General features: G+C 55.3%; 1 protein-coding gene across 1 annotated transcript; it reads left to right on the top strand.

Annotated features, from left to right (window-relative positions):
* The first annotated feature begins 12045 nt into the window (after positions 1 to 12045).
* LOC120237185 (malignant T-cell-amplified sequence 1) lies at positions 12046 to 12891 on the top strand. The gene has a single exon (XM_039240360.1). It carries the CDS (start codon positions 12177 to 12179, stop codon positions 12720 to 12722), a length of 546 nt encoding a protein of 181 aa, XP_039096291.1. The 5' UTR covers positions 12046 to 12176; the 3' UTR covers positions 12723 to 12891.
* Positions 12892 to 15032: the final 2141 nt, after the last annotated feature.

The following is a 15032-nucleotide window of genomic DNA, read 5'->3' as shown; positions in this document are numbered from 1 at the left end:
GCCGCAGTGGTAGGCGGTGGGCGTGCCGGCGGGCGCTCCGATAGGCCGCGGGGCGGTGGGCGGTGCCGGAGGGCGCTCCGATTGGCCGCAGAGCGGGGCGGTGGGCGTGCCGGAGGGGGTGCTCCGATCGGCCGCGGGGCGGGGCGGTGGGCGGTGCCGGAGGGCGCTCCGATTGGCTGCAGTGGTAGGCGGTGGGCGGTGCCGGCTGGAGGCTTCTCTGATTGGCTGGGGCCTCCAGGGTGTCGTTAGCTGGCGACGCCCCTCGGGCCCGGGGACACCCCCAGGTGTTTGGATGCGGGAAAGCCCAGCCCTGGGGAGTAGACGTGCGCAAGCGCCGGACTCCGCGGCGCGACTCGGGCTGTCCCGGCTCGGCTCCGAGTCTAACAGCCGAGTCCTGGGAGCACAGCATCCGGAGGCGCGAGACGCCGGGCCGGTGGGCTGGTGCTCCGAGGCTTCCAGGGTCGGCAGGGCCAGGCCATCCCCAGGAATGACTGGAGAGGACAGGTCTGGAGCTCTGTGTCCACCGCCTGGCGCCTGGGAGACCCCTAACCTCCACCCCCACGGGGACGCGGCTGCATAATAGAGAGGGAAGGCCTCCCTTTGCGACCTGATGTGCTTGCGGCAGGGATCCCGAGGGTCCCACAGGCTTCTAGGAGCTGCCGGCCTCGGTTCTCCGTGTAGACACACTAGGCTGAGTCCAGTAAATGCTTTCTACTCCCCGGGGCCCCTGGGGACTGAGGACCTGGGTAGTGCAGAATGTGGCGGAGCACTGGCTGCTCCTCCGAGGACCAAGGCCCCTCCTTCCCGGCCAGAGCCTCAGGTGGACTTGGGCGGAGTCCTTACCCCGGAGGGGCTGAGAAGGCATCCTGGGTCAGGTGGACACCCCAGTACAGTGGTCGGGAACTGGGGGACATGGAGGACCCGAGGTCCCTCGCATTCCCCTTGGAGCCCCCAGGTCCTAACCCCTTTGTCCCCTGGAGTCTGGAAACCCCACTGCCTTGAGGACCCCAAAGGTGTATTTTAATCTCTGATTTCCTGCTGGGCCTGCAGTTCTGGCGCCCACCGCCAGGGGGTGCTCGCTGCTCTACCGAGCACCTGGCGCAGGGGACACCCCCTTGCCTCGGACCCAACAGGGACCTTTTATTATGAGCTTCTCTGAAGCGGAAGGGAGCCCCTAGACCCTCTCACGGACTTCTTGGGCTACTGCCTTCCGCAGGGTGAGTGCCCTAAGGACCCACATGGTCCCTGTGCTCCAGGTCACAGCCCAGAGTGGGGGATGGACAAAAACACCAAGGGGAAGAGCAAGTGCTGTGCGGAAATGAAGCAGCGGGCTTGGGGGCCAGCCAGGAGCCCCTAAGTAGGGTCTAAAAGGCCTTCAGGGTGGCATTCACGCTGTGACCAGAAAGACCAGAGCAGCTGGCTCCGCACAAGTGTGGCAACAGTGCGCCAGGGGAGCTCACAGATGCAGAGACCCAGAGGTGCTGGGAAGAACCTAGTGTGGCTGGGGAGAGCTGGGGAGGAGGGACGGGGAGGGAGGAGAGCAGGGCCGGCGGTGGGTCTGGCGGGTATACTGCTTGTGTACGATGTGCCACACAGTGCCCTAGCTTGGTGCCATCTCAGCGTCTGTGATGAGGATCCGGGCTTGGCTCAGCAGAAGCCTGTGCCTCAGGGTCTCCCAGGAGGCTGGGCTGTAGGCTCAGCGAGGCTCTGTCCGGGCAGGTCCACTTCTGAGCTCGTTCACAGGGTCCGGGCAGGATTCTCTCTGCCCCTCTCCCCTGCTCACACTCTCTCTAAAATAAAAATTCTTCAGTAAGATTTTGTACAAGATTTTCACCTCCATGGTTAGGTTTATTTCTAAGTACTTTATTCTTTTTGATGCTATTATAAATGCAGTTATGTTTCAATTTACTTTTCAGATCATTGTTTACACAGAAATACACCTGATTTTTGAGTGTGAGTTATGTATCCTGCAACTTGGTTGAATTGTTTTAGTTTTGACAGGTTTTTGGTGGATTTTTCCACTTAAGTGGTGTCATCTGGGAACCCAGATCATTTTACATCTTCCTTTCTAGTTCAGATGCCTCTTACTTTTGTTGCCTCACAGCTTTGGCTAGGGTGTAAGATACTAGGTTGAATGGAAGTAGCCAGAGTGGGCGACCTCACCGGTTTCTGCAAAGAAATACCTGCTGAGGTATTTTATGGGGATTGTAGTTGCATCAAATCCACAAGTCAAACTGGGAGCACTGACACTTTAACACTGTCCCAGGAGAAAAGAAACCACAGTTTATAAAGGAAGAAATGATACACTGGGAACAAATATTTCCCACTCATATCTCAGGCAAAGAGCCCAACACCCCCTATAAAGAGATCCTAGAAACTGATAAGAACAGCCACAGGATATAAAAGCGGGCAAAAGACTCTTCACAAAAAAGAAATATAAAGAGCCTTAAACACATGATACATACTCAGTCTCAGTCATGACAAAACTACTAGATCCAAAAGATTAAACATAGGCTCTGAAGCTGTGTGGAAACAGGGACTTTTATTCTTGCCGACGAGAATGCAAGGTGCCTCAGATGGAGCCAGTCTCCCCACATGCATCAGAATTACAAACGCATTCACCCTCTGGTTCGACAATCCCAGTTCTGCAAATTCACCCCACGGAGACACATCCACACTTGGACATTTGTCCAGGGTTCTGCGCCGCAGCCTTCTGGGTTCGAGCAAAAGATCGGAAACAACCCAGTTCGCTTCATCAGGGATCTGGTGAGATGAATGACCACCCACTAGATGAAATACAATGCGGGTGGAGACAGGATTCGGAAGGAAAAGAGTGAAGCTTCCTATCTGTGATTTGCCAAGATCTCTCCCTGGTCCTAGCTGCCGTGAGCCGTCAATGCCAGGGTCATCGTGGCCGCTGGTGGTTCAAGCCCAGGGACCCGAGCCCAGCTCCCTTGGTGAACTCTGGGGTTACCGGAGGGAGGGAAGACAGATCACAGGAAGCTCTTCTTTGTCTCACAGTCTCAAGACAAACTTCACGTAGGAACCTAGGAACAGGATTTCCTCACAAGCCCATTTTAAAGACGGCCACACTGAGGATCTATTAGGGGAATGGTCACGTGGGGATGGATCACGCATAGCATGGGTGTTCAGACCCACAAGCCCACAACCCCTCCAGCCCCACCCAGATTCACCTCGAGCTGCCGGCTGAGGACGTGTACAACCTGCTAACCCCGGCAGCTGCTCCCGGATGAGCCCGGACGCTTGTCTGTGCCCCACGTGCCCTCAGTGGAGCCCCCGCTCCAGCCAGCTCCATGCAAGCAGGGAGGGACGCTGCTTTTCCTGTGCTGTGTTCCCAAGCCTCTAGAACAGCGCCCAGTAGCCAGCTGGCACTCACACAGGCTCTGAGCCAGCGTGACCCTCCCAATCCTGCGGGCTGCTGCTACAGTTGATGATATTTTATGTTTTAAAATGCACACATGGTGGAAATTTACTTTTAATTATTTTCAGTGGTATAATTCAGTGGCATTAAGTAAACACAACGTGCTGTGCAGCCATCACCACTATGTATTTCTAGAATGTTTTCATCATGCCAAACAGAGACTCTGTATACATTACCACAGACACCAGATTCTGCTGCCCCCCGCCCCCCAAGCCCGCTTCCGGCTCTGGGGGATTCCAGAAGCTCTTTTCAGGAGCCAGGAATAGTTGGCTTTTTCTGTGGGTGCAGAGTGGGAAACACTGGCACCAGCAAACACCCCGGTGCCCACCCGCTGGCCCCGACCACCACTATCTTTCTGTTTCAATGCATTTCCTTCTCCCGCCTGCGGCCACAGCCGCCCCTTCCTCTGTCCCTTCCCCTGCCCCCCCGCCCATCCCCCACCAGTGCTGAAGGCCCGGATGATGCCAACCTTCCTGGCACCATGAACCCTCATTGCTACCTGGGCCTCTGTCCTTCACCAAGAGGGCAAAGGTCAGGCACGGAGCCAGCTCAACCCCCCTCTTCACAGGAAGCAGACAGGACTCAAAATCGCCAAGGGTATCTTCTCACTAGTCCCTCACGCTGGCCAGCACGGGGTCACATCCCCCAGGGCCTGGTGAGTCAAGCAGCTAAGTACTTACGGACTGAGCCACCCCCCCGCCCCCCGCTCCCCGACACAAAGGCGGGCATCTTCTGCCAGACCTGCCAGCCCAGGCCCCTCCCAGGGTCCAGACCCCTCCTGAGACTCCCCTGTGGTCACACATGATGCCTGCCCATCAATGCCCCCCCCCCAACCCGTCCACCCACTGCCTCCTGTGTCCTCTGTTCTCTCGGAGCCGGAAGACTAGCCAACACCTACCGAGGAGGGTGACGATGGCCGCCGCCCTGCGTATGCCTTCCTACACGTGGCCAGCGCAGCTCAAGCCATGGGTGCCCACGGCCACGGCCACGACTCGCCACCCGGCCAGGCACTGGTTCACTCATGTAGAGCCAGAGGCCAGAGGCAGCGCACTCCCCGGCCTCGGACGGACGCAGGTGCGCCCTCTCAGTCAGCAGCATGGGACCAACATGTTCCGCACTGGGTCACAGCCTCAAGTCCTGGTGCTGCCACTGGCTGGCACGTGAGGTCTCTGCCTCCTCCGCTGCCCCACAGCTCTCCCCCTTCCTGGCGCCAGTGTTTCCCACTCTGCACCCACAGGAAGAGCCAAGCACCCTTGGCTCCTGAACAAAGAGAGCTTCAGGAACCCCCCAGAGCTGGACGCGGGCCCGCGGGGCCTGCAGGAGCCTGGCCATCTGCTGCTCATGCTGTCCCCACCATTCTGGGGCCCACAATCCTGTCATCTCCAAGTCCTCGGGGCACAGGTCAGCCTCTGTCAGCCCCTCTTCCTCTTCAGCTTGACCACAACCACCAGCTGCGTGGGGTCATCAGCAATGCATGCAAGGCATTCTGGTAAGTGGGCTGGGCTGGGCAAGCCCTGGGCCCCTCAGACTTCTCCCAAGGGACTATTTTGAAAAGTAGCATGCTCTGGGCTCTCCAGGCATCATGCCCATCCCTGGGAGGAGACAGACAGCCACAGTCCCCACTGCACAGAGGAGGACATGGAGGGCGCCTCATTTGGAGCTCCAGCAAGCTCTGAAACCAAATGAGGAGTCAGAGCCAGGCCAGATACAGAGCTAGAGCCAGCATCAGGCTCAAGGGAGACTCACTTACAGCCCTGACTCTGCATCGCTACCAAGTTAGAGCCTGTGCCAGCACTGCCTCCTGCCGCAGAGCTACAGTGGCTCTGATGCCAGCTCCAGAGCTAGAAACAGCTCCGGCACCTGCTCCGACACCTTCTCTGACACCTGCTCCGGCACCTGCTCCAGTACCTGCTCTGGCACCTGCTCTGGCACCTTCTCTGGTACTTGCTCCGGCTCCTGCTCCAGTACCTGCTCTCGCACCTTCTCTGGCACTTGCTCTGGCACCTTCTCTGGCACCTGCTCCGGTACCTTCTCCGGCACCTGCTCCGGCACCTGCTCCGGCACCTGCTCCAGCACCTGCTCCAGAACCTGCTCCGGCACCACCAGCATGAGCAGAGCCAGCTCTAACACCACACCAACTCCACAGTTCGACGCCACTTATCCCAGTCTCCTGTGCAGCTCCGGCACTAGTCATACCTCCAGAGCTAGAAGCAGCTCCAAATAGACTGCAGAGTGAGAGTGGTGTCGGGTCAGGACTGGTCAGTCAGTGCCAGGTTCAGAGGAAGACTCCGGTCCGACACTGGCCCTGGTATCAGCTCCATGCCCAGGCCCATGCCGGCTCCAGAATTCATGCCAGTTACAGGAGCCCTAGCTCCAGCGCTAAAACTGCAAGTAGCTCAAGCACCACCGCTACCAGCAACTCCAGAGAGAGAGGCAGCTCTGTCGTCAACCTCGCCGCCACCGCCAGCACTAGCCCTGGAGCTATGATCTGCCGCAATGCCAACTACAGAGAGAGCCGCTGTGCGCTCCAGGGCTAGCATCGGCTCCGGCGCTGGCTCCCGCACCAGCCCAGCCCCGGCTCCGACACCTACTCCAGAGCTGGGGCGAGCGGAGGCTACACAGCAAAGGCCATGACGTGCCACGTCCAACACCAACTCTGGAACCAGAACCAGATCTGGAACCACCTTCGGGGCCAGTGCAGGAGACCCAGCTGGAAGCAGCTCCAGAAACAGAGCCTTTCCATCCCTAGTCTGGGGCGGCATCCTGTTCTTTCGTACCTTTCGCTCCTTTCCCCACATACTCGATGGCCACCTGTATGTTATAAAACTCATGTTAAATAGTTGACACCGAGGACAGTTTAAATTGTACAATTCAATGTCATTCATTACATTCACTATGCGGTATACCCATCACTGTTAGTTCTAGAACATGTTCATTGGCCCAAACAGAAACACCGTCCCTACGAAGCAGCAGCTCCCCACTCCACACACCTGCACCCTGCACCCACTCGGGATTTTTGCCCCAGTGTCAACACACAGCACGTGGAAGGGGTTCTTCCGCTTAGCACGTTCCCAAGCTTCGTCCACATCGTGGCCTCTATCAGTAGTTCATTCTCTTTCGGGCTGAGGTGTATTCCATTGTTTATCCACTCATCTCATCACAATTTGGGTTTCCACCTTCCAGATACGGTGGAGAGTACTGGCCGCTACGAACACTTACATACAGGTATTTGTGTAAATACCCGCCTACAGTTCTGGAACAGGCCTCGCAGTGGAGCTGCCGGGTGCTCGCGCAAACGCTGTGCTCAGCCTGGAGGAAGTGCTTTCAGACCTGTCCCCAGCACCACCACCGTCACAGCGCCCCTCTGAAGGCCAAGGACAGCCTGCCCACCCCTCCCTTCCCCATGCCAGCGTTCCCTAAAGTGCACCCACAAAGAGAGTCAAGAACCCCAGTTCCCGGACACCCCCGAAGCTGCCTCCAGGCACGGGTTACTCATCCCAGGCTGCTGCTGACCTTGCGCTTCCCGGCGCCCTGGGAGCCCGTGTCTGCAGGGCCCCCGAGTCCGCAGCAGCCCCGCGTCGGGCACACCACCTCCGTCGGGCACACCACACCACCTCCGGCTGCAGCCTTGGCTCCTCTCGTCCGCAGGAGGACCGCCCGGCTCCATCCTCGGCTTGCGCTCCGCAGCAGCAGCAGTGCGGGGGCACCCTGGCCATCTGGATGGGCAGAGAGTTGCCTTGGCCCCAGACCTTGTGGGGACAGACCTCTCCTGAGTGGCTCCTGTGACAGGGAGCCAGCTCTGGCCCCGCAGGTGGCAGACACCTGCCGGCCCTCCCTGAGCACACGGGGACGCGGACGGAGGTCTCCTGGCCCCAGGGCGCTTCTCGGGGGCCCGTGCTCTGCCGTGCCTGAAGCAAGTCCGCTTAGCGGCCCCCCACTCGGGATGCTGCGGCTCTGGTAAGGTGGCCAGGACTGTGTCACCTGCCCGACCGAACCTGCAGTGCCCCTGACTGGTGGGCACTCAGAGCCCTGGGGTCTGGCCTCACGTGTACCCCTAACACCCCACTCCAGCCTCCCTGGAGCCCTCCTCACCCAGGGTCCCGCCAGGCCCTTGCTCCCGTGCCCCCCCCCCACCCCCCGCCTGCACTGCCCCTCTCCGGGGCCCACCATCCACGACGGACTCACGGCCAAGGCTGGGCTCAGGGGCCGCCTCCTCAGGCTCCCGTGCACGGCACACCTGTGGGGTCAGACTGACCACGTCCCAGCCCTGTGGCAGGTGAGCGTGTGTGTGACTTCTCAGAGCCTCAGTTCTGCTGGGCTTCATCCCTCGAGGGACCTTGAGCGCCGGTGCCACTGCTCATCTAAAACGGGGTGAAGACACGGAGTGCCCAGGAAGGGGCCCCTGCTAACCATCACGTGGGTCCCCTCCTGAGCCAGGGCGGGTGGGCCGCCCCTTGTGTCCCGGGGCCTCCAGGAACACTGGACAGGAAGGCAGAGGAAGAGGGGGAAGGGTGGACGGACCTCCCTGCCCAGGCTCGGGCTTCCCGACGCAGCCACGGAGCAAGCTGCCCCCGGGCGGAGTCTGGGGGCCAGCACAGCGGGGTAGGAGGTAGTCCACGACTCCCATGACCCCGTCCCCGGCCTGCCTGGCTGGAGTGGGGTGGCCGGGGCGCGGGGTTGCAGGGTGCTGAGGCCTCACAACCGCAGCCAGCAGGGACGTGCCTACCGGTCGGGCTGGCATTCTGATGCCCGCGCGGCGAGGCGGGCTCTCGTGCACGCGCTACCCGCGGGCACATGCGCGGGCCCAGCTGCGGGCGCGGGGCTCGGCTGCCCAGCGCGGTCCGCACATGCGGGAAGAAGGCCCTATGCACCTCACAGCGCACCTCACCAAACCCGCCGAGGGGCTGGGAGCTCCGTCCGCATCCACCTGCAGGTCTGTGGCCAGCCCTCCCGGGACAATGGGGAAACTGAGGCCAGGAGAGGCAGGGACTGGCCGGGGGCACACTAGGTGGTCAGAAGTTTAGGGAAGCAGGGAAGTTCAGGCCACCCAGGCCAGGGCTCAACCTTTCTGTGGGGTTTGCTTAGAAGTGGGAGCCCCTAAGATTGCCCTAGGAGGGGGCCTCTGCTCACCTCCCCGATGTGGGGCCCTCTCCTCTGCTCGCCCCCAGGGAGCACACCTCCCACCAAGGCTGTGTGCTGATCCGGGAGTAAACGAGACACTTGCGTTAAGGGCGAGTGGGGGGGGGGGGAGGGAGCAGTGAGGTGACACACGCAATTAAAGTAAAGACATTTTGGGTATCGTGAGATTACAACACACGGTAACTTTTTAATTTTCAAACATTGTTCATACATTGAAGCAATGTGGAAAGAGGTATTCATATTTTATTGAACTTATTTAAAAATTTTAATGGTTTAAAAATTTTTTAATGTTTTTAAACTTATTATTTTTTAATTTATTTTTGACAGAGACACAGAGCCTGAGCAGGGGAGGGGCAGAGAGAGACAGAAACACAGAATCCGAAGCAGGCTCCAGGCTCAGAGCTACTGTTGCAGGATTCTCGCTCAGAGAGTCGTGACACCGAGACTTTTCTTTCCAGGAAGCAACTTTATTTTGCCGGCACCGCTCAGTTGGGTTCGTACCCAAAAGTACTGAGCGGCCCACATCATATGGCATAGGTTTTTTTTATGCATTTTCTATCTCTTTGTCTCCCATATATGGTAATACACATAAACATGCAATCTGATTAAGTTGTTTCAGTTTACAGGAACATGGGGGGTGTAGGCAGCTGTACTCATATCTAGGTGACCTTGAAGTCTTCTCTTCTCTCTTCTTCAATTTTTTCTTTCTCCTTAGGGAGGGGTTCCTACCACACTACTAGCACAGAGCCCAATGCGGGGCTCAAACCCAACAACCGCGAGATCATGACCTGAGCTCAAGTCCGGCGCTTAACTGACTGAGCCACCCAGGTGTCCCTTTAATGGTAATTTTTTGGGGGTGGGGGAGGGGCAGAGAGAGAGAGAGAGAGAGAGAGAGAGAGAGAGAATCTCAGGCACGCTCCAGGCTCCCAGCTGTCAGCACAGAGCAGGTCACAGGGCTCGGGCTGGAACTCATGAACAGAGCAATCATGACCTGAGCAGAAGTTGGATGCCTAACCGACTGGGCCACCTAGGTGCCCCCAAAGAGGTACTTTTTAAATTGAAGCGTAGTTAACATACAGCGTGATATTAGTTTCCAGGGTACGACAGGACTCAGCAGTTCTGAGCACATCCCCCAGTGCTCACCACGATTAAGGGCAGTCACCATCTGTCACCAAACGTTATCACAATATTATTGAGTATATTCCCTATGCTGCTTTTCATCTCCGTGATTTACTTATTTTATAACCGGAAGTTTGTATTTCTTTGAGAAGGGCCAATAATGTGGTGTTAATATAGGCTTTTTAATAGACATCATCAATAGAAATAATCGCTTTACTGTTGATTACAGATAAATATAGAGAAAACATTCAGATTGTAAATCAAGTAGCGGACTATTTAAAATATGCTTTGCCTGAACTTGGGAAATGTTTTGTACTTTGTGGAGATGCATTTAGTTATTTCGGAAACAGCAGCGTATGGTAAAAGATAGTTCCCTGTTGGTTGAGAACGTTCCCCCCAATACACAGGGTACCAATCTTGGAGCCCTGCCTGGGGGCTTCACTTTGGTTCTCCTGCCCTCTAGTGGCCATGCCTCAAAATGCAGACCAAGCTGCAGGAAGGTGAAGGTTTGCCTTTAGGACAACCCAGGTGGGTGAACTGCACCCCAAATTTTGAAGATGCGAGGAGCCTGAGGCATTTCCTCGTTCAGTCTCCTCACTTTAGTTCTGCAACATCACCACTGTGTTGCACAAAGTCCCTTGAGATTCCTGATACAAAACTGAGTTCTGGCATCTCTTGACTGTTTGACAGCACCTTTATCCCAAGCTACAGAAATTTCCTGTACATTTTTTATGTGTACGCTATAATCTTAGACCTCATTAGTACCACACGAAGGGTGTTATGCAAATAAATAAATGAGACACTTGTAAATGTATTTACTCTCTTACTCTTAGATAAGTCCTTTATATAGTGTATTTCTTTATTCCTCGTAGCCACGCCTCACCTTTTGAAGTGTATACTGTGATTTTTCAGATTTCATGGAAATAAAGTGACACTGAGCGAGGTGGACAGAACTTAGGAGGTAGTACGTCCTGGGCCTGGAAGTCTGACTTCAGCTTCTGCTCTGTAACTTTCCTCCGGTTTTTAAAATGCCCTTTAAGTTTATTTATTTATGTTGAGAGAGAGAGAGAGAGAGCAGGGTAGTGGCAGAGTGAGGGAGAGAGGGAATCAAAGCAGGCGCCGTGCTTTCAGAGCTGAGCCCAACGCGGGGCTCCAACTCACAAACTGTGAGATCGTGACCTGAGCCAAAATCAAGTCAGATGCTTAACTGACTGAGCCTCCCAGGCGCCCCTCCTCCTTTATAAAAAAATCCAGTTAATTAATTTTGAGTTGATTTTAAATTACTTATGAGAATAAATTGGTAATACATTTCAAAGTTTTAACCTGCTCACTTGTGAAAACATTTGTGTATCATGTTTTTTCCCATGACTCTTTGAGTCAGCCTCAAAGACCTAGACTCCTCTATAAAGTTTAGGAACCAGGCTCCTTGATTTTTGAGAAGCGTAGATTTTAAAGTCTTAGGATAGAGGTTTTCCATTTTCTAACTTTTAACTTCTTTAACTGTTTAAGAATTTAAGGTGAAAGTAGTGTTTAGCCTCCTTTTCATGGCAGATAGCAAAGTTAGTTGGCCAAGATCAAGTGCACCCTGGGAAAGAGTCACAGTGTACAGACTGAGTGTGATTTCAGATAAAAATGATTATTAACTTCAAAAAGGTTTTTCATTGCTATGGAATTTGAGAGTAAACTTTTATAGTGTCCCTTTTCAAAAATAACTTTATTAAAAAAAAACAACACCTTGGATATTCCTCGGATAGACAGTTTCAGGTCAAATAGCGGCGGCGCGAGGTGGCCCTGCTCCCAAAGCAGGACGCACGTGGCTTACAGGGGCGCGTGTGCCCCTGGCCAGGAGGCTCCACGTCCCGGCCCTAAGTATCTTGGGAAGGACTGAAATCCTACGAGATGCGCATTCCTCCCCGCGGGAAGCCTCGCCTCTCCGGTGCGGACGCAGAGGACTCGGAAGGGAGGGGCTGCATTCAGGGGTCCGCGATGACCGTGTCAGGGCGGCGGGGAGAAGGAAGTGTGAGCGAGGGCGGCCGGGAGCACCCAAGGGACTCGGCTCCCAGCGGCGACCGCGCTTCCTCGTGCCGCGGCCCGGGTCCCTGCAGGCACCACGATTCCGCTTGCCGACAACAAAACCAGAAACCACCGTGCCCTCCGCTTCCTCGCTTCCGGCCACGGGAACGCCGCCCCTCCCCTTCCTCAAGTCCCGCCCCTTCACGCACCCGCCCGGGGAGACCAATCCGCGGCCGCAGGCCCGCCCGCGCCGGCGCGCCGCGTTCCGAGGGGGCGGAAGCCGGGTTCACGCGGAGCCGTAAAGCGCGCTCACTTCCCGTTAACGACAGCCGCCGCCGCCGCCGCCGCCGCCGCCGCCGTCCCTGCCCGCCTTCCCCCGGAAAGCGCCTGTGCCGGAGCCTCGGCGTTTCACGGTTTTCCCAGCTCGGGGCTGTTCGTGTCGCCGCCCCCTTCGCCTTGGATCATGTTCAAGAAATTTGACGAGAAAGAAAATGTGTCGAACTGCATCCAGTTGAAAACCTCGGTGATTAAGGGCATTAAGAACCAGTTGATAGAGCAGTTTCCAGGTATCGAACCGTGGCTTAATCAGATCTTGCCTAAGAAGGATCCGGTCAAAATAGTGCGGTGCCACGAACACATAGAGATCCTCACGGTAAACGGAGAGTTACTGTTCTTTAGACAAAGAGAAGGCCCCTTTTATCCGACCCTGAGGCTGCTGCACAAATACCCGTTCATCCTGCCGCACCAGCAGGTCGATAAAGGAGCCATCAAATTTGTGCTCAGTGGCGCCAACATCATGTGCCCAGGCCTGACGTCTCCCGGAGCCAAGCTCTACCCGGCCGCCGTCGACACGGTTGTGGCGATCATGGCCGAGGGGAAGCAGCACGCGCTGTGCGTCGGGGTCATGAAGATGTCCGCGGAGGACATTGAGAAAGTCAACAAAGGCATCGGCATCGAGAACATCCACTACCTCAACGACGGGCTGTGGCACATGAAGACCTACAAGTGAGCCGACCGGACGGCGCGCGCCCGGTGTGGCCGTGGCCGTCGTGCCGTGTCGGTGTCCTGCCCGTGTCCGTGTGTGACGGCGGTGCCCGTGTGCTTCTGCCGCCCAGGCTCCACAGGCGGCGTCACGCTAAGGGAAGCCACAGCTAAACCGAAGTAAAGTTTTGGAACGAATACATCTGTCTGCGTGCGCGTCATTGTGTGAGTGTGAGCGTCTGTGTCCTCACGGGAGTGTGGAGGAGCGGGTGTCGTGTGTGTTTGCAGGCGGGGGGGGGGGGTGGTCAGTTAGGATTTGCTGTCGTATCCGCCCAAGCGGATGTGGGTCCAAACACGGGGAGAGGATCTGTGGTGGAAAATAGATTTAAAAGTGGCGAGAGAAGAGCTTGGAGGAAGAAAAGGGCTGGAGAGGGGCCTGAGCAAGTGTCCCAGTCGATTAAGTGTGGGACTTCCGCTCGGGTCGTGGTCTCACGGTTAGTGAGTTCGCGCCCACAGTCAGAGCCTGGAGCTGCTTCGGAGTCTGTATCCCCCCCTCTCTCTGCCCCTCCCCCACTCACACTCTGTCTCTCTAAAAAATAAATTTAAAAAAGTAGTGAAGGATAAGCAGGCCCTTTAGTTAGTGAGCATCTGCCCGGCAAGCACCACCCTGCATGCTGGCAGAACTCTTTCCATCCCTTTTCTACATGAATCAAGAAAATCCTGATTAGTCCAGGCCCATCCCTCTGATCTGTTCCCCAGTGAGGCTGAGGCACTTACGGGTGGGCATGGGACTCAGGCCAAATAGGATCTAACTATTGAGAAATCCCAAGGAAAATGGGGTCTTTGCTCCCACGGTTTTGATTCATTATATAGGTGGGGGCTCTGTGACCTGTGTTAGGAGGGGCTGCGTAAAGGTTTCTGGGAAAGGTTTTCAGGCTCTCAAAGAAAGATGCATGGGGAGGAACAGCCTCCCTGCTTTAGGTGGACAGTGGCTTGTGTGGTGTGTCTCGCCACACACACGTACACACGTGCGCACCCACACAAAACCTTGAGAAGCGTTAAGTTTGAACACACAAAAACAACATGAAGTGAACAGTGCCTTTGATGGTTTATGATGATTAATGAACCGCGGAGACTCTAGATATTGGGGCCTCCCTATTAAGGGATGTGGCAAAGTTATGGGAGATAACATGTTTTCCTTATAAGTTCCTTCATTGAATTTTCTGAAATTTAAAGCCAAAGGTATCTCAATTTTTATAGAATGGCATCCTAGACACCCAACTGAAAACTTGCTGGAAGAATAAAATCGGTCAACTGAAGGCCCATTGGTGATGTCCCCATGATGGGTTTCAGGGTAATTCATATGAATTGCAGTAGATTTAGGGGGGGTGGAAAGTGAAAGGGCAAATGTGGAAATTTAGGCTTCATGTTAATCCTTACAGAATTTTGGTTGTGAATGAAAAGATTGGATAAAAGCTAGAAGAAGATTATAGTCACGATGCTCTGTTTTGGGAGTTCGTTATTTGGCTGTTGTTATTTTTATCGTTTTTGTTGCAGGTTGTTAATGGGATATTTAATATGTTTATATGCTGGGAAAGATTCACTAAAGGTGGGCATACTTGGTGGGATGTAATCAGTGGAACAGAAGAGCAGGAAGGAATGGCCCCAAGGGAGACGAGGAAGGTCTGATCTGTCCCCATAAATCTGCACATTTGGATTATCTCCCTTCCCTACAGGGTTGTCCTGTAAACCACCACTAAACTCTCCTCATTAGGCCACTGTTTCTTCTCAGAGGATTAGGGCTTTTGCCTCTTAATTCTCTACCCCAGTCAACACCACTAACTCTGGCCGTTGGTGGACACCCGCGGAGCACCTGTGAACTCACGATCACCTTCTGGAGCGCCGGTGACTGACGACACCGAGGGAGGCCCTCAAGGTAAGCAGCCCCACACTTCTCTTACCGTGTCCCCACCAGCTGTCTCCGCCAATAGTTGAAAGAGGACCCCCTGGATCAGTTTTAAGCCTTCTTTCAGGACTCTTCATCCGTGCACATGCGTCCCATCCTTGGGTACTGATCCTTACGCCGATCCCACGCCTACTGGACACCTCAAGATGGAAAGCCTTGGAAAGGCTTAGCAAGGAGGGAGGGCAAAGAGCTCTACGAACTTCCTGGAATTTCACACAAAATTCGGTATGTGTATTCAGAGGTTGGTTTACTGGTTAAAGCATTTGCTACATTCATCATATGTTTAAGGTGATCTGTGAGCCAAAAGGTTATTAGCAATTAAAGTAGAAGAGGAGTCTTTACTTAATCTCGGCTAATACCAGTACCTATTTT

This window comes from Hyaena hyaena, unplaced genomic scaffold (assembly GCF_003009895.1).
Source record: "Hyaena hyaena isolate Hyena2069 unplaced genomic scaffold, ASM300989v1 scaffold_174, whole genome shotgun sequence".
NCBI lineage: Eukaryota > Metazoa > Chordata > Mammalia > Carnivora > Hyaenidae > Hyaena > Hyaena hyaena.
Note: the sequence above shows the minus strand (reverse complement) of the source record. Positions and strands in the feature narration are given on the sequence as shown.

Excerpts from the sequence above, each read along its gene's own strand:
- LOC120237185 (XM_039240360.1), top strand. The coding sequence starts at position 12,177 with ATGTTCAAGAAATTTGACGAGAAAGAAAATGTGTCGAACTGCATCCAG.